Source organism: Pyricularia oryzae, chromosome 6 (assembly GCF_000002495.2).
Source record: "Pyricularia oryzae 70-15 chromosome 6, whole genome shotgun sequence".
In the NCBI taxonomy this organism is placed as follows: domain Eukaryota; kingdom Fungi; phylum Ascomycota; class Sordariomycetes; order Magnaporthales; family Pyriculariaceae; genus Pyricularia; species Pyricularia oryzae.
This window is the reverse complement of record NC_017853.1, coordinates 3,427,427-3,450,353: the sequence shown is the minus strand read 5'-3', so window position 1 is coordinate 3,450,353 and position 22,927 is coordinate 3,427,427. Positions and strand designations below refer to the sequence as shown.

Genomic DNA, 22,927 nt, shown 5'->3' with positions numbered 1-22,927 from the left:
CAGAAATTGGTGTAGGGTCAAGAATTCAGGACATAAACTCCAAAGAAAACTTGGCAAGAATGTCATCAAGTGAATGGTTGCCGGCAGCGATCACGTAAACTAATCCCCCTCTTATGCGAAGAGACCTTCCGGGAGCTGCCGTCCCGTCCCCCAAAGGACTGCAGATCGCCAAGCGCATGGTTCACAAATAATGACAAAAGTTGCTGCTTCCTTGAACTCCCTTTGAGGCTATTTTCGGCGCCCAAGATTCTGCCCAAGACCAGCATTTTGTCGGTTAAAATTGCCGACGCGGATACCTGGGGAATCAACCTTGTTTAGTTTTCTCTGGTATCGTTTTCCCTGACAAATGACCGAGGGCCAGGGTGGGCTGGCATGTAGCAATAGTTCAAGCACGGAGTAGCTTGTCAATGGCAGACCTTCTGGACCCTGGAACATGGGTTTATAACCCTCCTTGCAATGACTAACCTTTCTACAACGTCGACCAGCAGAGACGTTGGCTGTAGAAAACAAGGCTTACGTCAGTCAAACGCATACTCCTCATTGGTGGTTGTACGTGGTAGAATGATGATGAATGTTTAACCAGTGTTATACCTTTCCGAGGTGAAACCCGCCTTGGGTGCTGCAATTGCAGGATGCAGCCAAACCTTATCGAGAATATGCAAAACAACACTAACAGTAAAGGCTGTGCCCACGTAATGTCAAGTCAAGTATTGCTCCAGGTTATATGTCATTTGGTAGAACAAGAAAGAAAAAAAAAAGACAAAGAAAATGCTGCTTCAGTACTGACACAAGAAAGTTGTAGAATTAGGGATTTGGTAACCGGCAGCGAAAACCAGACATCTCCGCTGCCGTGAGCTTCAGCTCCCACCACCACCACCACCACCACCAGACTTGGACTTGTGCAGTAAAAGTAAAGCATGCCAAAAGGAGCAAACCCCAGCTCAAAACTGCCTCACCACCAAAACCCAATAAAAGAACCACAGCGTCATGGACGCCAACCCCGCCCACTGCACCACCCTCAACCCGTACGCCAGGCTGCTCGGCTGCTCCCGCGACTCGCAGACAACCCTGTGGCGCGAGGCGGACTCCTCGGACGCCCTGCGCCGCGCCCCTCCCTTGGCCAGGTACTCGTCGACGAGGCCGCCAAAGTCCTGCTGGGTGTAGGGCTCAAACAGCTCCCTCCACAGGCTGCCCTTCCTCGCGGTCGGCAGGCCGAGGTCGTGCAGCAGCAGGTCCCAGTAGGGGATCTGGTCAAAGACCATGTCCGGGAAGGACCGGCCGTGGCCGAGCGGCGCGCGGCGCTGCGACCAGCGCTGCAGCAGCGCCGCCTCCTCAAAGATGGCCTTGGCCGACCGCGGCGACCCGTCCAGGTTCGGGTCGTCCAGCGCGTGCCCCAGCAGATACGACGCCGCCCACAGGCTCTGCACCTCGAGCCGCAGCATGTTGGAGAGGTTGCTGTGGATGCCGACAAAGGCGAGCGATCGGTCGCCCGTCGCCGCGAGCCCCGGCGGCGCGATGCCGCGGTACAGACGCCAGGGGCTGTAGGGCATCTCGTGGTCCGCGGATCCGAACTTGTACAGTGCGGGGCGACCCCCGGCGCCTTTCCCGGTGGCGGTGCTGCTCTTTGACCAGCGCTCGGCGGGGGATTTTGACTTTCTGCTCTGCGGGGGTCCCTTGATCAGCTCCGGGAACCGTGCCCCGATCTTGGCGTCGCTGGCCGCCTCGAGCCTGCGCCAGTGGAGCTGCTGCGATTGGCTGAGCGAGATGGACGGCACACCGAGCCCAGAGTGCGTGCTCTCGGGGACAAAGTTTATGGCCGGCTTGGCCCAGTACCCTGTCGCGGCTACTATGGCGTCTACTTGGAGCTCCTGGCCACGGCATAGGTGGACTTTGTGCTCGGAGAGGTGTGATATGTCGTCCCTGTGGACCCTGATTTGTCCGGAATTGACAAAGTCGTGAAGGCTCTTGTCGTAGTTGTCAATACCGGTCGCCGTTCCGTACCTGCACAAGGTCAAGAATGGGGTTGTAAGCGACGGGAACATTCATCCACCCAGAAGCAACACCTGAGCCGTGTTTCAAAACTTACCAAAACGGGCTATGTTCCGGCTCCAGAACCCTGTGCGGAGACTTGCCCTTGAACCCGGTCTGCACCGCCGTGGTGAAGTGCATCAGCTTCCAAAACTTGCCCTTGACGAACCTCCCCGCCGCCGTCCCGTGCACCGCCTCCCGCAGCCAGCCCACGCCCGAAAAGTCGTCAAACGCCCACGGCGACATGAAGGATATGAACCGGACCCTGGCCAGCCTCTCCCTCACCAGCTTGAACGGGCCCATCCTCGCCCAGGACGGCATGATCCACGACGGCCCGCGGCCCGTCTCGCGGATCACCCAGTCGACCTCGTGGCCCGTCACGCACGCCAGGTACGCCGCGTCGTAGGATGATTTGCTGCCGCCGATGACGCAGATTGTCTTTTTGCGCTGCGCGCTGTTGTCATCCCCTTCTTTGTTCGCCCCGCTGTTGAAGACCGTGTCGAACTTGGGCCCCATCTCCGAGGAGTGGATGATGGGCCCCTTGAAGTCTGCCGCCCCTTGCAGCTCGGCGATCCGGGGCTTGGGGTGCACGCCCGTCGCGACGATGAGCTTCCTGCACCGCAGCGTCTCCGTCTGGGGCGGCTGGCGCTCCTCATCGTCGTGCGGCTTGCTGGTGTCCTCCACCTCCACCAGCCACCCCTCCCCCTCCGCGGGCCTCCGAACCTCTGAGGCCTTGGCGTTGTAGCGTATCCTGCCCGTAAGCTGGTGGTGTTCCGCGTAGGCCTTGTAGTAGGCGTTCATGGACTCGCCCGGGATGTGCTGCCCCGGACTGGCGCCGAACCGCTCCGGCGTCAGTGGAAAATCCGTAAACTCAAAGTTGCCCGTGAGGTTGTTGGTCCTGAGGGTCGGGAAGAGGCGCTCCGTCGCCCAGACGCCCCCCAGAGACGGAAACGCCTCGAGGATGACCACACTGGCATCGGGCTGCAGCTGGAGGAACGTCTTGGCAGCGCAAAGGCCAGAAGGGCCGGCGCCGATGACGATGACGTCCGCCATGGCTTCTGGTGCCGCTGTTTCTACCGACATTCTTGGTCGACAGAGGCGGCTGGCGATGAGTGTTTTTTTTTTTTTTTCCTCAAGCCAACGACTGACGGTGATTAACGAGAAAGACACTGAGGGCAACACGAAAACCCCTCAGTGGCGCGATATTCGCGTTTCCTTTTAATATAGTTGATACAGCTGAGCATATATCAGACGGTCTTTCATTCCATGACAGGTTTTGGGTTTTGTCTTAAATCTTCAACGCATCGGCCGAATCCCGTGGTTGGCTACCGTCGAGGACGCAGGCCAAGGTGGACTTTCTGCAAGACGGCTAGCGGGAAAAAAAAATAAAACCAAAAAAAATAGAACCAAAAAAAAGGAAAAAAAAAACAGGAGATGGAAACCCACACCAGCCTCGAGTGCTTGGCTGGGCCTTGCAAGGCTCAAAACTATTCTAGACGAGTTACTTGCGTGTACAAAGCTTATCGCGTGTAGGAGAGTTCACTATGTGCTCCGAGTATTAGCAGTAGCGCGATCCAGCTGGAGCTTCGTCACTTTGGACAGCGCATGGCCACCCTGAAGAACCACTGGGGGCATGTTCAGCCGGGTCTGAACGATTGTGAGACCAAGGGTCTACGCCAGTCGTTGGTGCGAATGGTCGGCAGAATGGGCTACTGACGTCAACCTGGTTATATGTATGCTATGGATATTAGTTTGTTCGAGGGCTGGACTGGATAATTGAAGGGTCAGGCCCAGCCTGAGTCAGTGAATGGTCTGGTTGGTCCGGACCAGCCATGTTAGAAGAGTAAATGTGGCAAGCCGGCTAAGGAAAGGTGGTCTAGGTTCCTCTGAAGCTGCCAACCCCCCATCTTTGGCGATCGGACGGACTGCCAGTTGGAAAATGCTTATGTGCTGGCGATGCGAGATAATCAGGATCTTTTTTTCCCTCAGCTTGAGTGTCACCAAAATGGCGGTCGCTTCACGAGTGGGTGCCTGAAGATTGGCTTCCGGAGAAAGTACCATCATCCCAGGCCAGCTCCTGGTTAGCGCGCTGCCACTTGGCAACATGATTGCGAATCCTTTCGCTGCTGCCGGTCACGATGGGAGCCGGTCAAGTCTAGAACACCTAGCGCAGGTAGACTAGTTCTAGCAAGCCCACTCCAACCCTGTGAGCGGTGTCAGTAACAGGTACCTACAGCACTGCTATGCGATCATGGCTAAAATAAGGAGGTGCGCCGATTGCATCGTGCAATCAGTCAACCTGTCTTCAATCCAATTTGCGGGTATGCGGAGAAGAATAAGATGTTTCCCCCCTCTCAAGTCAACAATGAACGTGACGTGGTGTTCTATTTTCTGCTCCCCTCGTTATCGGCCGTTAAATTGCGGTGGGAGACAGCTTGTCGCGTGAAGAGACCAGTCTGATGTGTTCAGTCGCGGTGTTTGTCGTGGTCTCGTTGTCGGGTCCGCGTGACGTTCCATAAAGGAACCGTGGTTCAGAAGCATGTGAAGCAGTGAATTGAATGCCGCAGACCCCACAACTAAAACATTTGCATCAAAGCTGCCACAACCGCAAATCCCCTGATAACCTCATTTTCTTGATTGCTGTTGTCAAAGTTCCAGGCCGAAAACAAACGCAGGACAATTTTGCCAAAAGGCGCCACTGAATTGAGTTTTGTGAGATTCGTTGCAGGTCAAGTGCCGAGCCGGAAACAACGGTCCGACCCCAGAAAAAGTACTGTGACTGAAACAGGTTGCAACGGTTGGGCCTTGGCCTTGGCATTGGCATCGATTTTTTGTACTGTAGAGAAAAGAGAGAAAAGAAAAATCTAGCCACCTATTCAGGACTGCCTTAGAGTAAAAAGATATTTTCCCACAGATTGGAAAAAAAAATATTTGACTGGACCAGCTGGCCTGTCAAATTAGTGTCGCCAACCGGAGAAAGGAAAATTGAGCAATGCGCTTTCAGACCGACCAGCCATGAAGGGCTTGTCATTTTCTCTACTTGCGCCTGTGGCGGTGGCTGGATTCTTCACGCCAATTGCCGCCGCCGAGCCCGAAACCACCGCCACCTGTCCGCGCGCCGGTGGCCTCTACAGCTTGCCGCTGCCAACATGTCCTCGCGCTATTGCGGGCTACCCCGCGAGGCGAAAAACACCTAATCCTTCTGATGATGCCGCTCCTGCACAGCCCGATCCCGCAGCGGCGGCGGCAGAATTGGCATCGCAGAGTTGGGACGGTCCGCACGGCTGCGTCGGCGCCTACTGCGTCTTTGCGAACCCGAATTTCGGCAACGGCGGCATCGTGCTGGTCACGACCAAGGGCAACGCCAAGCGGGTGAAAGCACTGCGCCCCGACACCACGACAAGCCAGGAGAAGAATGCCGAGAGGCCGTTCAGGGCGCAGGCCATCCCCGGAAAGGGCGTCGGTCTCGTCGCGAAGCGGCCCATCGCCAAGGGCGAGCTCGTCATGGCCGAGACGCCGGCGATCCTGGTGCACAAATTGGCCCTGGAGGAGGCGACCGATGTTTACTTTCCCAGCCTGGAGCTCGCCGTGTCCAAGATGACGGCTGCGACGCGCAAGTCGTTCATGGCGCAGGGGACGCAGGGTGATTTCCAGGGCGCCATGGGTATCATGGATAGGCTTTTTACCAATTCGTTCCAGATGGCCCTGTCCGGCGTCGGCGCCGATGTGAAAGCTGGCTTTCATTACGGGAACTTTCCGAACGTTTCCAAGCTGAACCACGATTGCAGGCCCAAGTAAGCTTTTGTTCCTTTCCTCCAATGTTTTACCCTTTTCCCCCCTCATTCCGAACATGCGCAAAATGCAAGCTTGATCTAGGGGTCTCAAGGGGCATGACCTGTTTCTTTTTTACTTCAACCCTCCGTCCAATCACAAAATTTAACCCTACTGCTGCAAGCTCTTCCCTGCGCCCAACTTTATCCAAAGTCGGCAGACAATTTGCCAGTACGATATGCCGCGTCTTACTTAAGCTGCACCGACTAACTCAAAATAAAACCGTTTCTAGCATGGTTTTCCACATCGACAACAACCTCGTCCACCGCACCCACGCCGTGCGCGACATAAAACCGGGCGAGGAGCTGACCATATCCTACGTCGACCAGATGGACCCCGCCCGGGACCGCCAGGCCCGCACGCGGTCATCGCTTGGCTTCGTCTGCGGTTGTGCCCACTGCAGCTTGTCGGCGGCGGAGGCTGCCGCGTCCGAGAGGCGGATCCGACGCATCAAGAAGCTCGAGGTGGGCTTGGGACGGGCGGTCGAGGGTGGCTTCGATGAGGCTGAGGCCAAGAAAAAGATCGCGATGGTCGAGGAGCTTTTGGGACTGTACGAGGTCGAGCGGCTGGAGAGCAAGATTGCCGGGGCCTGGATGCTCGCGGCGCGGGTTTATGACGAGGCGGAGGATGGTAAGCGGGCAAAGAAGTTTGCCGCTCTTGCTGCGAAGGGGTTGGAGATGGAGCGTGGGAAGAGCTTCCCAGAGGTGGACTCAATGAAGCGTCTCGCACAAATGTCATGAGGTAGATTGAGAAAGAAGCCGATTAAGGATAGAAGTGTGCCACGTAACTTGACCAGGTGATCATGTCGAAGCTCCATGTCTCCCTACCTAGGAAAACAGATACACTGCTGACAGTATCTGTTGAATGACTCCCTGAATATTCGCGATTTATAACCCTACCTTCACCCTCTACCACCCTCTCTGTACCACCCCTTGTCCTAGCACTTGAACGACGATCCATAACATTCTCTGCACCCGACCAAAATGGCTGATGTCTTGGAAATGCGAAGATAATCGTGGAGGCCCTAAATCTACCTGTGATAATGGAGGCCTCGACGATACAAGCTCACACCTGGACGAAGATGGTGCTTCACGAACCAAAAGTCAATGTCCTGTCCAGTCCAGGCCAATAAGATCTAGAATTCTCGACGCAGCGGCAACAAAAGAAAACATAGCCTTCCGGGATGTAATCGTGGCCTTAGATATCATCATCAATGAAAATCGACTCCTCATCGAGCTTCTTGATCGGCTGGGCCTGTGTCGAGCCATAGGTCCAACCTGACATCTCGATCTCATCCTCCTTGGGAAGCACGCAGCAGGTGCCAATGTGGAAGTACAATGGCAGCGTGTAGCTCCTAGACTTGCGCATCTCGATGCCCTGGGAGTTGTCGAGATATGTGCAATCAAGGTCCAGCTTGAGTTTGTGCCTTTCGTCGAGAAGCGAATGCGCGACGCGAGAGATTTTAAATGTATATTCGCCCGGGGTCTCGAGATCAGACGCAGGGACCGAATACAGGTCGTAGCAATTTTGAAAGTTGAGTTTCTTGTCCCCGGCACGCAGGCTTTGGAACAAAGGATCCGCGATGATCTTGAGTCCAATCTTCTTGATTGCGGTGCGCCTGTTGAGCGTGCACGAACCTGTGACGCCCGTCGCAAGGGTCTATCAAACTGTTAGCGAGTCTGTCTGCTGGAAACTCTGCCCGAGGTGTCGGTATGTGAACTTGCCTTGTGGTGCAGGATCTTTACATCTCCCAACCAATGCCACTCGTTGCTTCCCTGCTTGATGGGCGAGCCAGCCTGTACGCCAAGGGCCATGCGGTCAAGCACCTCGAGTACAGGTCTCTTGAATGCCCTCGCATAAGCGCATCCACGGGCAATCAGGCCAGTGCTAGCGTTGTTACATGTTAGCTTCTGCTTTGGGTGGGTGTCGTTTGTACAAATTCTTTGTGGGAATATATGCGGCAAGTGCACATCTAGACTTACTTGTCTGCAATATCGACGTCGTCCCTGGTCTGGATAAAGTTGAGAGGAACTTTTGGATAATTCTCCTTCATGTAACCTTTGATCAGGTTTTGGAGATATCCGAGCTTCAGGGAACCGCCAGAAAAGATGATCATCAGGTCCGCACCTCCAACTCGTTCTACTGCTTCGTCAACCTTGCGCTCGATCATGTCAGTCGCGTCTTTGAAAGACTTGCTCCAAGACTCTTTGGCTTGCTTGTTCGAAAGGTGGTAGTTGCGGTCGTTAACGTCGACGAGGATGGCCTTGGACGGGTCCTTGTAGCTTCCCTGGAGTTGACGAAACCGCTGCATAAGTTTCTGCAGCTCTTCGCTGGCGGCATTATACCCTTCCTTGTTGGCGATGACGTCTCCGATCTGCATGTGCCACAGCTCACTGCCACCAGGGCAGCCAAAGCTGTCGACCTCGACGCAATGAGTGATGGCGTCGGCGCTGTCACTACTGTCGTCTCTCGCGATTTGGCACAAGGTGCCGTTCATCGCGCTGCCTCCAATGTCGATCACCAGGATATGGTGGCGGTTGCCGATTTCGACGGAAAGGCGCGATGTCTCCTGAATAAACTCCTTGTGTATGCACCTAACCATGCCCTGCGCCTCGCCGATGAAATCGATGGCCGTGACTGGTATGATGTCGCCGAATACATCGGCAATGATGGACTCGTAGATCTTGTCGACCTTCTCGTCATTCATCCAGTTGGGCATGGACAAAGTGAGCGAAATCGGACGGTATTTGAACTCGCAGTGTACGTCGATCCGCTTTCGAATGTTGATGAAATGCTCTTTCCACAGGCGTTCGATAAGCTTGTGGAACTTCTCTTCGTATTTGTGTTTTAATAGTTGTTTTCCGCATGGTATCTTCTCCAACAGGCTTTGGCGAGGTTTGTTTGTATCCACGTCTCTTGTTTGGTCCAGAAGAAGAGCCGCGGTCTTCAAGGGGATGCGATCGGCCTGCAACTCTGCATCAAACCCAGAAAGAGGTGGGTCTCTCTCGGGGCATATGAAGGCCGGGAAATCGGGAAAAGTGTCATAACGGCTCTCTACACCGTAGGTGGCGTCAAGCTTGGCTGTTTGCTTGTGGCTTTCTTTGACCACATCGGCGCGCATCTCCTTGGGCCAGTCTTGGGAGTACACCTTGTGAGTAGTTCAAGAAATGTCAGTAATAGTCATTTTTTTGACGGATGAAGCTGATTGAAAAGTGAAAAGAGAATGGAGAAGGAAGAAACTCACCCTCACTCGAGTATACGTTGTGCCATGATCAATGCCAATATGGCTGCGTAGCCGCGGGGGAAGTACGGAAGGTTTCACGATTAGCCCGGGTAAGCCTGGAAACGTGAGGTTTTGGCACATGGAAAACTCACATAGGCTTCAGTTCTTTTTTCTCTGCGCTTTTCGCCGATACTCTTGCCTCTGGCTCGAGCTTCGGGCGCTTGGCAGCTCTGTTATGCTGCATCTTGGTGGCGGGGGCGGTTGATGAATGTTGATAGTTGCAAGACAATACAGAAGATTCAATAAGCGAAATTTCAAAGGAAGAAAAAAAAGGGTGAAGGTGTGAAAGTCAGGTATGATTAGCTCTCAGTAAATAAAGGTAGGCTGGAGTGTTTGTACCCAGCCGGTTCTTTGCCTTGGAACAAACAAGATGCTGGGTGATGCCATGGCAAAAGAAGCAGGAAGTCTTGTAAACAAGGTCCAATTCTTCAAGGTGGGGCACAATGCTTGCCTCCCATTGTTTGCTGCAAAACCTCACTTTTTGTTCAGATATCACTTTGATCTTGCACCACTTCATGTCAACTTGACCACTGCACCTCACCCGTCGCACCATCCTGGCATGTTGTCAACATCAACCTCACTTTTTGGTCTTCTCCAACCACCCAAATCCAACCAAGACACAAACATTGACATTTACTCAACCTATCGAGGCTTTCCAAATATTGGAAACGGTCGTCATGTCAGACCAGAATCAGGACATGGCCAGGATATGGCAGCCTGGACCAGATGACCCGCTTACGAAATGTCAGAACAAGATACACGACCTCGGAGCTGAGCTTCTCGGCTACGTTAGACGGGGCGATGGAACGCCGGCGTACTTCGACTGCGATGATGACACGGGCGCGCGTACATTCGTGATTTTTGATATCCCGCCCAAGAGCGAGTCGTAAGCTTTCCCTCCTTTCCAAGGCAGACGTGGCAAAACTGACACTGCGGTACTGTGAATCTAGGCTCACCACGATCAAAGTTGATTTGAAACGAAGTGAGGCAAACGTGAAAAGGCTGGAGGAACAGCTTGCGACCCAGAACCTCGAAATAATGGCGCTCAAGGAGTTCTACGACAAGATCAAAGGCACCGAGCTGAAAGCAGTGAAGCCACTCGCAGGCGCATCATCCCAGGGCTCAGATCCACTTTCGGATGTCAGTATGAGCTTGGTAGCAGCGAACAAGCCCACACTTATCAAGATCAAAGCGACAAAGGGGCCTAATGCGGATGGCGACCCGTCGCCATCCAACGAGGATCAAGGCGAAAAGGCCTGATAGTAGCGGGCAAGACCAGTCTGATAGGAACCTCACCGGCAGGAACAAACCCCGGGACCGTGGTTCTAATGCTGAAGACAGCGAAAGCACCGAAAGCGACCCTTCCGCCGTCGAAGATTCGGAATACTCAGGCGCAGATCCCATGAATTCCTCCGACAGCGAAGCCAAGGCCAAGAAGAAAACGCCCAATCCTAAAAAGCGAGCTGCTGCTACCACCGCCCCCTCTCACACTCCACAGCGAAAGAAGGCAAAGGCAAAGGAGCCCGAGCCCGATCGAGAGCCCGAAACATACAAGACAGCTGGCGGTGAAGTCCTCGTAGAGGGCAACTTCATTTTTCTGCGCGACATTCAGGAGATGCCCATTAAGCGCCGACCCTATGTGTTTGAGTATCCCGAAGATTCCAATAATTTCTGGGTGCTCCGATGTCCCTCGTCACATTGTAACATGTCCGCCCACACTGGCTGGTTCGTCGACCATCCCGTGTACAAGGACTATGCTGTGAATCACTACATGGCTTTTCACGAACGAAGCAGATCAATGCAAAAGATCGTTTCCGCAGGCGGTACACGAGGTAAGTAAAATACTTTCACTGGCATCTTTCTTACCCACCACGCCAGAGTGATTGACAGCGCTGACCAACTTCTGGCTTTACACATTCGTCCACAGTTGTCCCTGACCTTGAAGATGAAACCGAAGGAGCCATGTCTGACGAGCAGTTCCATGAGAAAATCTTGAATTTCAACGACGAAACAAAGCAGATTCGTTTACAGACTCGTGAATGGTCTGTTCATCCGGAAAGGCAAGATGACAGGTGCAAGAAGGTGGAGAAGAAAGCGAAATGGGTTTGGAAAAAGAAGCAGGCAGAGGCTGCGCCCAGCCAGAAGAAGGGTGGGAAGACATCAAAGTAAACTTTGGGTGAGAACTGAGGAGGTTGAGGTTGGCACGTTTGAACATATCTATCCTTTTGCCCTGGACCTTTTTGAAGGGGGTGCCTGACGCCAGCCTGGCTGGGGAGCTTCAAATATGAATCAGATCCGATATATTGTTCATGACAAGACATTGGCCAACAAAGATACATGGGAAATGTCATGGACTTGCGCGCCTGAACGGGCTACCACCACATGAGAGGACGTTTGCGGACGAGGATCGCGCGCAGGATTTTCTACCCATGAACGCGGCCGCGTTCGTTCTGTGTTTTGATATTCTCTCCAATTTGTTGTTTCCGTAGATAGCATAGTCTGTGGACGCCGAGTCCCTATGTCTTTGCATCACCATCACAGGAGTCATCACAGGAGAGGTCAAGATTGAAGCCTTCAAAGACCTGAAAATCCACATAAAGGTAGATCGTGGTATTACATGGTAGTAAAACAAGGCAATGATGAAACAAAAGCTGTGCGGCATTCATATGCCTAATGATACAAGTAAATTGTCATAACCATCATGGAAGCATCAAACAAAGCCATTAGGCAACACCTAAGAAAGAGAAGCAGAAAACGCCATGTTCCCATCCAATGATCCAAGCCAAAGTCATCCACGGTTCGGTCCTCAAGGTCTGCCTCCCCATCAGGGCCTCCAGCCCCAATCTCTCACAAACCCCCTTTGCCAATACCCAACTCTGGCCTGCATTCCCAGCCCGACACTCTCCCCACCGCCCCAACCGCCCGTGCGGATGGCCGATATGCCAAAAGCGTCCTGCTTCCTCTTGGTCCTGCCCCGGGCCTCGTCCCACCCGAGCCGGAACCGCATCGTGACGTGCAGCCCGTCCCTGAACATGAGCTCGAGCTCCTTCAGCGTCTTCCACTCGGCGCCGCGGCCCAGCATCCCGACCACATTACCGTCGGCCAGCACTGCCGCGACACTGGCGATACTCAGGGGCGACTCGGAGTGCAGCCGCGGAAGGATCCCGATCCTGCGGCGTGGGGTCAGGAACCAAAGCCCCGCGCTGCCGACAAAGACGAGCGCGAGCAGGACCTGCAGGAGCCGCGTTGCCGCCTCGTCCTGCCGGAGTCGGCGCTGGTTCTGCTGCGTCGGGTCCGCCGCCTGCAGCGCCACGGCCCTCGTGTCAAAGGTGGCTGCGACGACGACGGGGATGAAGGCCGCCATGATCCACGACAGGGTCGACAGGAGGACGGGGAGGTTGCGGCCAACGATGGCGTGGTACAAGACGCGTGGAGTGGACCCGTCCATGTAGCTGTCCTTCATGGTCCTGAAAGTGCCCCTGCCCCAGGTCAGCTCCATGAATGGCGCCAGTGCGCGCATGGCCTCGTCCACCACCCCAACGTGGCAGGTCAGGCAGGCCGCCACGGATGCTGGCAGCACGGTCCAGATGAGCTGGGTCCAGGAGTCGTCGCCCATTGCAGACAGGCCGCCGTTGGTCGAGGATACCCTGAACATGACCTCGAGCGACACGATAAACGTCAGCGTGAGCGACAGGCTCAGCGCGCGGTAGATGCTGGAAAGCCCTCTGGGTGGCGACCAAGACCCTCCCCGAGGCTCAAAGTACTCGGGCGCGCGCGTGGTCGGGGGCAGCGGGCCGCCGAAAACCTTGAAGTATCCCTCGTTTTCGGACACAAAGTCTCGCTCGTAGGCCTCGATGCCCGTGTAAAAGTAAGCCATGGACAGCCTCTTGTACAGAGTCTTGCTGTCGGCGCCGCCGGCCCCGCGGACATTGTGCAAAAGTACCTTGCTGTGCACTAGGAGCGCGGCTGTATCGATCAGCGTGTTCGGATTCCTCGGCAGGAAGCCCTCGGTCGGGACGGGGAAGAAGAGAAACGTAGCGACGAGCATGGAGGCAACCACCAAAAAAACGACGGAATGAACGCCGGCAGCGTTGGCACCTATCCTCTCGAATCGGATGATGGAGGTCCCTGTGACGGTCGAATTGCCCCAAGTCGGGGAGTGAAGGAGGAGTGTATATGCCACAAGTGAAGCGTGATGACGATAGTAGTTGACTATCATGCTCTCCAGCTTCTCCGAATCCAAAAACTCCTCGGCTGCTTCCAGTGAGCCACTCTCCCACATCCGGAAGCCAAGGGCAAAGTGAACGCATGGGTCGATCATGACGCGGGCCGGCTGGAATGCCGGATAACCCAACATATCCGTCTCGGCTACCCGATCGAGGAGGTATGCAACATCTGGTACGTCCGGCTGGTAGGACCTGAGCATGCCGGCTGCGAGATCCCAAGGGTGGACCTCCGGAAGGTTCGGCAATGTTGGACCCGGCGACCCAAGCTCGATCCGTACCGTTTGGCTGGAGCTTCTGACCAGATCTATGGATCGCATCGTATACCCCGGCTGGCATATTAGAGGTGTAGACAGAGTCACCGCAGCTGTAGACGACACGAACCGTTCGTAGTAGTCGATATCGCTGCCGCTGCGGAGATTTGCCACGCCGAACGCGACGACTATACGCTGGTCTTGAGGGGCGGTCGATCCGTAACAGCCACCTGTCCCCGAGCGCAGGAAGTATGTAGGACTCCCTCCCCCTCGGCTCGATAGCCCGGTCCCATTGATCGTAAGCTCGACGGCGCAGCCAGGCGCTATCAACGTCGTGTTGACAACCTGCTCCTGGTCGCTCATCATGACGCTGTTTACCGACAGCGACGCCTTCTCGCAGGTGAGGTTGGGGAACAATGCGCGGACCGGAGCCGTTAGTTGCGCTCCCTGTGCCAAGTCGCTTGTGCTGAACGTCTCGTATGCGAACCAATTCGTCACACCGTCGGGGTACGTCGTAAGCTCGCCTAGCTGAAACGCAGCGACTTCGATCAGGGAGGTGGCCTTGGACGCCGGGGTGAAGAGGGTGTTGTTGCGGACGAGACCCCCGCCGTCTGCCGTGAACTGTCTCGTTAACCGGACATTGACGTCGCTGTTGGTCATGGTGGCCAGTACCGTCGTTATGGCGCCTGTGGAAACAATCATCGCGGTCCACAGCAGCATCGACATGACTACTGCTGCCGCCACGACCCAGTCCTTGTTTTGGATGGCGCGCAAAACTACAGCAGGTCTAGTCATGGACACGTAGTCCAGCAGCACCGTCCTCTCGGCATCTGCCGGCCCCTTGTGCATGCGTAGCCAAGGCGCGGTGCTTCGAGCCTGATACTCGAAGCGCTGCCAGAACCCCGCGATGATCAAAAGGACGGCTGGTGGTGCCATCTGCCATACATACCTTGAGCTGTCTACCGGGCCGAGTCCCATCTGTTTGTTGGAGAGACTTAGTATGTATTCCAACACGGCAATTACCACACCCAGAGACGCGATGAAAGCGACGAGCACACGCCTCCTCATGTACTTGGGCAGCCACAGCATCCTTGCGTGCACAATCTCGGGCCTCTTCTCTGGCCCCGGGCCCCCCGAAGCAGAGCGGGAGCCGTTGAGCTGCCCCGCCGACAGCTCTTCTGTCCAGTAACCCCCATCCTGCCGTCGCAGACCCCATTGTGAAGCCGAGTTCGATGGAGTCAAAGACTCGGTCGACGTGGTGCCCGATGAATTTTGGCCGACCTTCTGCTGTTGTCGTGGCACGTTGAACGATTGACGAGTGGCGGGATGATGTCTCTCGCCCGGTAAGCTTCCCGAACTTTTCTTGCCCGTCAAGAGTCTCCCCTGGTCCTGTTGGTGTTCTTGCCACTCCAACCTCGCGGCCGCCGCTCGGCTCTGCTTTGCCCTGCCCACGTGCGTATGCTCGTCATGCATCGTTGCGTTGGCCGGCGGAGTTGACCATGCCGAAAAGGAAAGCACTCAAGACAGGGTGCAGCACAAACCAATGAGTCTAAAAAAACAAAACAATGACAAAGAGTATTTTCTTTTTTTTTCGACGAGGCTCAGGCGGTGCCTGTCCACTACTTGAAATGCTGCATTCCTAGATTTGGCGAGAAGGTTTGGTACCTCACACCAATTTTGGTCTTTAGCTCGGATCCGTATGATCGAAAAGGCAAACAACCACGGTGTGTATAACAGTAAGACGACTGATACACCGATCGAAGGTAAATCGGATCTTTTAGGTATACCTTTAGCTAGAACATTAAGGTTTGACAGACTGTAAGGGGAAAGATGAGAGAGTTATTCCCAGCCCGTACAGCATAAGACGGGGATGGCTGGCCCAACGACGAACTTGATCGGAAGAGCCGCGGCTATTCCTCCCGACAACTCGCTCGGTTCAGTTGCCAAGCAGACGAATTGAAACTCGGCAGCAGCCAACGACGCGAGACAACCGGAAGAAAGCATTTCGGCGACGGAGGGCCATCCTTGTGCTCAATCTACCTTCATCTAGACCTTCACATCAGTCAAGGCACAGAAACACGAAGATCGACAAGTACTAGGGACGATCAAGTTAACCGATAGAACAGAGAAAGGGAGTCCAAAACGTTCCTCGCAGATTTTCCATCAGATTCCAAGGAGCATGAGGGCAACCGCTCGCATTTACCCGTATTTGTTTTCATGTTTGTATCGACTTGTTTATCATCTCCTTCCTATTTTTTTACCGAAGTCTCTGTGTGTGGTGGTTCAACGAGAGATCAGGCCAAACATGAGCTATAGGGGGGTTCCAAGGCAGACTGGGTTTGCGACAGAAGGCACTGTAGACGGACGCATGCAGTACAAATTCTCATCCAAAGACACGTCAACGGTGAGGAGTTTGGTTTCATTGGGTGCTGAGATGGGCACAACTGAAGTAAGCGATTACAATCAGCTGCAGACGGCCACGAGGGGCTTCCAATGCCGTCGGGTGGAAGACAGGAGGTGCGTTGTCAGGTTGATGTATCACACCCCTGTAGCCCCAGATCACAGCCTTATCGAGGTGCATTTGTCCCCGCCTTCAGGGCTGCAGGGGCGCAGGGGCGCATTGCTTGGTCCCTGTCATCTGCGCAATTGGATCGATGTGAGTGGCTCATCGCCCCAGGAACTGTCGTATAAGGCATGGGTAAATCTGTTCGTTTGGACTTGTCTGGCTCAACGCTTGCCGAGACATGGCTTCAGGCTGAAATGGCCAGATGTATAAAAAAATATCGGCGAGATGTTAAATCATTCCATACCTAGTCAAAGTAGACATCAGATGCGGGCCTCGCTAGAATACGCGCCCAATGTGGCACATTTTCGCGAATTCCTATGGTATCATAAAATACATCAAGAACAAAAACCACTTCGCAACAGCTCAGGTATTATGAGAGTTACGAGTATTGGTGCTGTACCTGCTGATGTGATATACACCAACCCCTCACTTGGCCGCAACCATCGAATTAGTTCTTGCCGGCGTCTTCTTTTAGAGACACAATGCGGTTGAGAACAATCTTGTCTTCCGTGCTGTCGGAGTCCATGGCCTGCAGGAAACGGTTAGAATATTTGTCAGAGATAACTTTTGAAGATGCAGCCCAGGAACCGCATGATTTTACTCACAAAGTAAGCCACCCTAGTGGCCTGGAACCGGACACTCTCCGGTCCTCCCTTGCCCAGTTCGCTCTCGCCAGCCGCTTCAGGCCATGGTGCACGCCGTCTGACCTCTTCGAATCCGCTCTCTAGCAGCGCGTCTGGGTATATGATCTGGCTCTCTGGATTGATGTCTGCCAAAAAGCCCCCCTCTACGGAGTCCGGGCTCTCCGATTTGAACAACGGATTATACACACGGGCCTCAACCTTGCGAGAACCCTCAGGTACCCACTGAATGTAGGCCTTGGGCTTTTTCTTCTCCCGATCGAATTCGGCCCGAACTTCTGTTACTTCACCCGTTGCTTTGTCTTTGCTGAATGACTTCACCTTGATGGGATACGGAACATTCAGCAGACCCACGGGTTTGCCAGGGGCCAAGCGGAAGTAGTCTTTACTGTCGACCTCTCGGAAGTCAGACCTGTCGATGTAGACTGTCTTGGTGAACTTCAAGTCATGAGAACCCATCTCGGGAACCTTGGAAGAGAATGGGATTGAGAGGGGTTTGCCGTCGAGATCGTCGGCGTCCTCAATAACGACACGTAGTGGGTCCAGAACCATCATCAACCGGGGCACAGTGCGCTCAAGGTACCGGCGAATCGTCTGCTCAAACCGCTTAATTTGAATCACAGTTGCGGCTGTAGTGACACCGAGCTCATTGACGAATTCGAGGATGGCGCCAGGTGGGACACCGCGCCTCTTGATTGCCGTCAGAGTGTAGAGTCTGGGGTCGTCCCATTCCCGAACGTGGCCCAGCTCGACAAGCTTGAGAATTTTGCGTTTTGACAGGACAGTGCCGCCGAGACCCAGCCTGCCATATTCGCGCTGCTGAGGCTCGTATACCCCGAGAGTTGTGTTGAGCCACTCGTAGCTCTGGCGCGATTGGATGAATTCGGTCGTGCAGAGGGAGTGGGTGATGCCCTCGAAAGAATCGCACAAGCAGTGGGTGAAATCATATGTCTAGGTGACACAGGACTCCAAGTTAGACAATGCAACTCGAGATAACAGTGCAACACAAAGTGAGATCACACGAATTGAGAGCGCACTTACCGGGTAGATTTTCCACTTGTCTCCTGTTCTGTGGTGCTCGGCTTTCTTAACACGGTAAGCGGCCAAGTCCCACATCTGAGGGTTGCCGTCGGTGATGTCTTGCTTCATGCGCAGGAATGCCTCCCTCTCCTTGTACTTTCCGTCACGCATATCGCGGAACTGAGCCAGGTTGTCCTCCGGGGTCTGGTCGGCATGGGCACACCGGTACCGCGGTGACTTGCCCTTCTCGCCACCACGCTGAAGCTTGATCTCGGCGTCGTCGCACTTGCACACGTAGGCCTTGCCAAGGTTGATTAGCTTCTCAGCCAGCTCGTAGAGCTTGTCAAAGTTGTCACTCGAGTAGGTAATCTTGTACGGCGAGAATCCCAGCCACCGGACCATGGACTCGATGGACGTGAAGTACTTTTCCTCCTCTTTTTCGGGGTTCGTGTCGTCGTAACGCAGATAGCATTGGCCGCCGTGGTGCCTCGCAAATCCGAAGTTGATAGCGATAGCCTTGGCGTGACCGATGTGAAGGAATCCGTTGGGCTCGGGAGGGAATCGAGTGAATACGGGCTTCATGGGTCGGTTGCGGAAGACTTCGTCGAGGAAACCCTGTTTAAACATGGCATCGGCATCAATGACCACCTCCTCGGGTTTTGCTGCAGGTTTGGCAGGTGCCTTCTTCTCTGCATCGCCGGCGGTGGCCTGGGCAGCCTCTTTGGCCTTTGCTTGGGCGGCTTTCTTGGCTCTCTTCTGCATGCGCTTCTTCAATTCGCCCTTGGAGACCATCTCGCCTGTCTCCTCGTCAAGCTGGAGCTTGGCCGCCCCCTCTGTGATTGCGTCAGCCATGATTGAGGGAGGGCAACGGGTTGAAATTGGGTGTTATCTCGGAGGGACTATCAACAACAGAGCAGCAAGAATCTGATCTACTTGAAATGCAGTTTTTGTTCGTCCAGTCGTCAATTGAAGATCCTTGATGACAGAGAGCCGCGATTGCTTTTGACGCGTGGTGGGGTGAGTCAAAGGCATGGCGGGGTCGCATTAGGAGGTGCGATTAGATAAGCCCATTGACTACCATATCAGCGCAAACAAGCTGCAACATTCCATGTGATCTATTCCATCATCCTCTTCAGGGCATAGAGGAAATCATTCGCAACCTCAAATGTTGGCGTGAACGCCATTTGAAGTACATAGTATCTACTATATATCCTCTGAGGCGAGGTGGGTAGGTATTTCCCGACCAACATATCATCCCCCTGATTATTATTATGTTGGACTGCCCACTGTGTACTGTAATCCGTACATTACACGTTCAGTTGGCAGCCAAAGGGACGTCATCTATCGTGTACCGTCCAGGGGTATGTAGGGTGGCCCCGCCCCAGGAGCTTGGGCCTCTGCTGCGACTAAACATTAGGATTTCCAGGGTCAAGCTTCGGTGCATCCTGCGTTGCTGCAGAACTGTAACATCCATCTCGTCATTCAAAATCCGTCCTTCTTTCCTCTGAGACTGTTGATTTGTGTACTCATCGTCTGCACAAAGAAAGTTTTTCTCGGCGCATGCACTACTGAAGCTTCCTTGTGGTTTCTCCCGGTTTCCTTGAAATTGGTCTCGACTCGCTTGTATTCTAGATAGCTCCTTACCCGCCCATACTCAGGCATGATAAACGTCAGCTCCCAGGCAATTGCCCAACAAAGTCCTCTTTTTTATCATCTCAGGGTTCCCCGCTTTCGCTGTCGAGCTCCCTTCCACACTACCAGGTCCACCATTGTCAACATCGCCAAAACATCTTCGACTTTATCGCTCACTGCTCGCAATCACTCATTTGACAAACTACAGAATTATTCCGCTAGCTTTGCATCGTTTGTTCGTACTACTTTGAAGTCGACAGGAGCATCGCTCTTGAGCTACCGCACGATGGCAACACCGCACCATTCCATCCTCAAGAAGGGGCCCGTGACAGAGGCCAAGCTTCTTTCGAGGAATTTGACACATTTGTTCCAGGAGAAGGAGCTCAAAACCCAGGCCGAAGGACTCGAGATGGCAAAGACTGTGAGCTGCGATCTCACCAAGCCCCCACCACCAAACAAGAGATTCAATGATCGCATCGCCCTGTATCATGGCGACATCACCAAGCTCATGGTCGACGCCATTGTCAATGCCGCAAATGAGACCCTTCTCGGCGGCGGCGGTGTGGATGGCTCAATTCATCGTGCAGCCGGCGGAGGACTTTTGAGGGAGTGTAGGACACTCGATGGATGTGACACCGGTGATGCCAAGGTGACAGATGCCTATGACCTGCCCTGTAAGAAGGTCATACATGCCGTGGGTCCGGTTTACAACGAGAGACACAGGGAAGAGTGTGAGATGCTGCTTTCTAGCTGCTACACCCGGAGCTTGGAGCTAGCCGTCGAGAATGGATGCAGATCAATTGCCTTCCCTGCGATCAGCACAGGTATCTAGTAAGTAAACAGACATGACGGCGGCTCTCACCGGGGAGTATCTGAGGAATTTGACTAACGCTTTCAACTTTAAACCTAGTGGATATCCAAGCAGAAGGGCTGCCAACGCCGCCATAACAGCTGTCAGGAAATTCCTTGAGTCGGATCAGGGGGACAAGATCAGTTTGGTAGTCTTCTGTTGTTTCCTGCAGAAGGACATGGAAATTTACACAGACAAGCTTCCGTAAGTCTTGAGTCGTATCGACCATCACGGCGGTATGCATGTTGACTGATAGTTATCCTAGCCTTTGGTTTCCACCTGTAACTGCAGAATCCGGCGGCGTAAAGCCCAAGCGTAGCATGCTTGATGTCGGCGACGACGATGCATCACCGCCAAAGACGAAGTAGGCTGACGTCAAGAGGCGAAAGAGCTCGAGCGGTCCGGTAGAGCCTGCTACTGTTTCGGCTCAACCGCATATCCATAAAAACATCACATTCGTCGACTTACCTTCTAAGCATTCATCTCCCACCGATGCATCAACCAGACATCCTGTGGCAGAATCTGCTTCGGGGCCTTCGACAAGTATATACAGAGTTCCAAGCATGGTGGACGAGGTATTGGCAGCCAACCGTCCCGCGGGCAGCGAGTCTGGGCCTCCAGACGTAGCAACAAGAGAGGGCGCACATGATGTGATTAGTCTGCGGAGACTTTCTCAAATGTCAACTGCCGGCCGGAAGGATGTTGAGCTGAGACAGGTATCGACGACAGGAGAGAGTCGACGCGAAAGTCGGAACAGTCGGAACAGTCGCAATGACGAATGTTGCTGTAGCTACTGCACAAAGCCATGTGTGCAGTACTGTCCGACTTGCGTCCTGTCCTAAGTTTGACATGCCTTGCTTCGGCGTCATCATTCAAGCCGACAACAGTCTTTCTTCTTTACCCTTTTTCTTAGGCACTGGCCGATTGGCCAGCTTTGCTTCCCAGCAGCCCAGAATTGTTCCTTGACTTTCTAGCGTCTAGTTCTATCTCGCTGTATAGTCCAGCGACCAAGTTTGATCAAGGGCAAATTGAGATAGAGATACCCAGGTTTAGTTTAGTAATATGAACAGGTCTTGATAAACGAAAGATATGGTTCATTTGGTCCATTGTTGTTTGTGTGCAGGTCCCATTACTGTTCTTGGCTATCATCATTAGTCAAATAGTCATCACCAGATCAACAAAATATTGCGATGGATCAGATGCAAAAGCCAAGCCGACGTTGAGTAGCTGTCGCTATCAGATTAGCGATGCAATGGTCCAGAGTATGCAGCGTTTTCGACAATCGGATTGCGTCGCGGTGGCCTGAATAAAACTAGAAGAGCCCTTCGGCATCCCCTCGTCGTGACACCTCGGATCGAAAACTACATACAGGACGAATAAGACAATGAACAAAACGGCGAGAATATTTGTCCTGAAGCCCGCCGAGGCAAAATAGGTGCCTGGAACTCGGACTTCCCGTCTCATGGGGATTATTTTCTCCCCAAGTAGGAATGGCCAGCCGAGGAAAAGCATGCAGGATGCGAGAGGGCATTAGATGCAGGGGGGAACAAGTCGCATTTATTGATGCTTTTTATTTTTATTTTTCCGGTTGCGCGCTCTCATTTTCCCCCCTCAGCCACTGGTGCTTGGAATAACCCCAAGCAAGAAAGTAATCATGCAGGTTCATGGGCAGCACTGCCAATGCCATTGCACAGGGTTCCTCGAGATTAAATCCACGGAGAAATGCAACCATTCTCTCACCGAAAGATCTGTAACCTGTTTCATGAATTCGTGCAACGCAAGATGTGGATTTATTTTCCTGACGGCCGAGTGGTACGGTTACAACCGATCACAATAGATATATATTAAAACTAAATTGCAAGAAGACGAGGGAATTAAGAGAATTAGCGTCACCCACGTGCAAAAGGTTTGGATGCCGTAGATAGATCAAGGATCCCCCCTACACAAGGCTGTGGTGGTTGGGTGGGTACGCCATAACATAGTCGGTATAATCAATTAGCATTCGCCTGTGCCGCTGCTACTTCCCATCTAAGACATCCAATAACTTGAACAAAACAACACTACTGAGTAAACTCCATGAAAGTTAGCTCCAGGCCTGCGAAAGCTTCAGCATTGTACTGTGTTATCTGCTCTTTCGTCACCCCGCCATCGTTCACCGAGTACCTAAGTAAAGTAGGTACCTGGGTACCTACCTTAAGTCAATTATGCTCGGATCCATTGTTCCCCGTGAAACTTGAACATGCCCATTTAAAAACAGAACATGACGAAGCGAAAACTTAGCTTGCTGATTACGCAAGTCTTCAAGAATGCCCCAAAGCAATCCCACCATTACAGTGCCATCCCTGTTTGATCGTGCCCTCGAGGGCAGCCCTTGATGCGTTATACCAATTGAAGATTGGTATTCTGGCGATAAATGGAGCAAGAAATTATGGGGAGTACCTGACAGGTTCTAACAAATTTTAAGTAGGTGTAGGGCAAATTCGAGTACCTCCCCATACCTCCATCAAAAATCATGGGCACAGTCAAACAGGGGTAGCACTGTACATGACGACGAGTGGGCAAAATTTTTTGCAGTAGAAATTACAAAGAAAGACAGCAC

The 22,927-nt window shown here is 53.5% G+C and overlaps 7 protein-coding genes across 7 annotated transcripts; 3 read left to right on the top strand and 4 right to left on the bottom strand.

The window, feature by feature from the left end:
- Window positions 1-870: 870 nt before the first annotated feature.
- MGG_09388 (uncharacterized protein) lies at window positions 871-3,455 on the bottom strand. Its single transcript, XM_003720175.1, has 2 exons — window positions 2,087-3,455; window positions 871-2,001 (listed from the first exon to the last, which is right to left on the bottom strand). The coding sequence occupies exons 1-2, from the start codon at window positions 3,109-3,111 to the stop codon at window positions 942-944; spliced, it is 2,085 nt and encodes a 694-aa protein (XP_003720223.1). The 5' UTR covers window positions 3,112-3,455; the 3' UTR covers window positions 871-941.
- A 1,380-nt stretch (window positions 3,456-4,835) lies between these two features.
- On the top strand, window positions 4,836-6,665 carry MGG_09389 (uncharacterized protein). Its single transcript, XM_003720174.1, has 2 exons — window positions 4,836-5,822; window positions 6,092-6,665. The coding sequence occupies exons 1-2, from the start codon at window positions 5,044-5,046 to the stop codon at window positions 6,597-6,599; spliced, it is 1,287 nt and encodes a 428-aa protein (XP_003720222.1). The 5' UTR covers window positions 4,836-5,043; the 3' UTR covers window positions 6,600-6,665.
- A 391-nt stretch (window positions 6,666-7,056) lies between these two features.
- MGG_09390 (uncharacterized protein) lies at window positions 7,057-9,223 on the bottom strand (the record flags this gene model as incomplete). Its single annotated transcript, XM_003720173.1, has 4 exons — window positions 7,057-7,518; window positions 7,605-7,746; window positions 7,842-9,007; window positions 9,104-9,223. The coding sequence occupies 4 exons, from the start codon at window positions 9,221-9,223 to the stop codon at window positions 7,057-7,059; spliced, it is 1,890 nt and encodes a 629-aa protein (XP_003720221.1).
- A 596-nt stretch (window positions 9,224-9,819) lies between these two features.
- On the top strand, window positions 9,820-11,311 carry MGG_09391 (uncharacterized protein; the record flags this gene model as incomplete). Its single annotated transcript, XM_003720172.1, has 4 exons — window positions 9,820-10,028; window positions 10,093-10,282; window positions 10,335-10,974; window positions 11,070-11,311. The coding sequence occupies 4 exons, from the start codon at window positions 9,820-9,822 to the stop codon at window positions 11,309-11,311; spliced, it is 1,281 nt and encodes a 426-aa protein (XP_003720220.1).
- A 655-nt stretch (window positions 11,312-11,966) lies between these two features.
- On the bottom strand, window positions 11,967-15,712 carry MGG_09392 (uncharacterized protein; the record flags this gene model as incomplete). The annotated part of the gene is made up of 2 exons (XM_003720171.1): window positions 15,476-15,712; window positions 11,967-15,136 (listed from the first exon to the last, which is right to left on the bottom strand). Exons 1-2 carry the CDS (start codon window positions 15,621-15,623, stop codon window positions 11,967-11,969), a joined length of 3,318 nt encoding a protein of 1,105 aa, XP_003720219.1. The 5' UTR covers window positions 15,624-15,712.
- Window positions 15,713-16,325: 613 nt separating this feature from the next.
- MGG_09393 (glutaminyl-tRNA synthetase) lies at window positions 16,326-18,875 on the bottom strand. Its single transcript, XM_003720170.1, has 3 exons — window positions 17,868-18,875; window positions 16,791-17,777; window positions 16,326-16,714 (listed from the first exon to the last, which is right to left on the bottom strand). The coding sequence occupies exons 1-3, from the start codon at window positions 18,696-18,698 to the stop codon at window positions 16,634-16,636; spliced, it is 1,899 nt and encodes a 632-aa protein (XP_003720218.1). The 5' UTR covers window positions 18,699-18,875; the 3' UTR covers window positions 16,326-16,633.
- Window positions 18,876-19,127: 252 nt separating this feature from the next.
- Window positions 19,128-21,432, top strand: MGG_09394 (uncharacterized protein). Its single transcript, XM_003720169.1, has 3 exons — window positions 19,128-20,309; window positions 20,389-20,532; window positions 20,594-21,432. The coding sequence occupies exons 1-3, from the start codon at window positions 19,507-19,509 to the stop codon at window positions 20,694-20,696; spliced, it is 1,050 nt and encodes a 349-aa protein (XP_003720217.1). The 5' UTR covers window positions 19,128-19,506; the 3' UTR covers window positions 20,697-21,432.
- The last annotated feature ends 1,495 nt before the right edge of the window (window positions 21,433-22,927 follow it).

Coding starts and splice junctions, on each gene's coding strand:
- MGG_09389 (XM_003720174.1), top strand. CDS start 5,044: ATGAAGGGCTTGTCATTTTCTCTACTTGCGCCTGTGGCGGTGGCTGGA. Junction 5,823..6,091: donor AACCACGATTGCAGGCCCAA/GTAAGCTTTTGT, acceptor AACCGTTTCTAG/CATGGTTTTCCACATCGACA.
- MGG_09394 (XM_003720169.1), top strand. CDS start 19,507: ATGATAAACGTCAGCTCCCAGGCAATTGCCCAACAAAGTCCTCTTTTT. Junction 20,310..20,388: donor GCGATCAGCACAGGTATCTA/GTAAGTAAACAG, acceptor CTTTAAACCTAG/TGGATATCCAAGCAGAAGGG. Junction 20,533..20,593: donor ATTTACACAGACAAGCTTCC/GTAAGTCTTGAG, acceptor TAGTTATCCTAG/CCTTTGGTTTCCACCTGTAA.
- MGG_09393 (XM_003720170.1), bottom strand. CDS start 18,698: ATGGCTGACGCAATCACAGAGGGGGCGGCCAAGCTCCAGCTTGACGAG. Junction 17,778..17,867: donor ACAAGTGGAAAATCTACCCG/GTAAGTGCGCTC, acceptor TGTGTCACCTAG/ACATATGATTTCACCCACTG. Junction 16,715..16,790: donor CCACTAGGGTGGCTTACTTT/GTGAGTAAAATC, acceptor CGTTTCCTGCAG/GCCATGGACTCCGACAGCAC.
- MGG_09388 (XM_003720175.1), bottom strand. CDS start 3,111: ATGTCGGTAGAAACAGCGGCACCAGAAGCCATGGCGGACGTCATCGTC. Junction 2,002..2,086: donor CCGGAACATAGCCCGTTTTG/GTAAGTTTTGAA, acceptor GACCTTGTGCAG/GTACGGAACGGCGACCGGTA.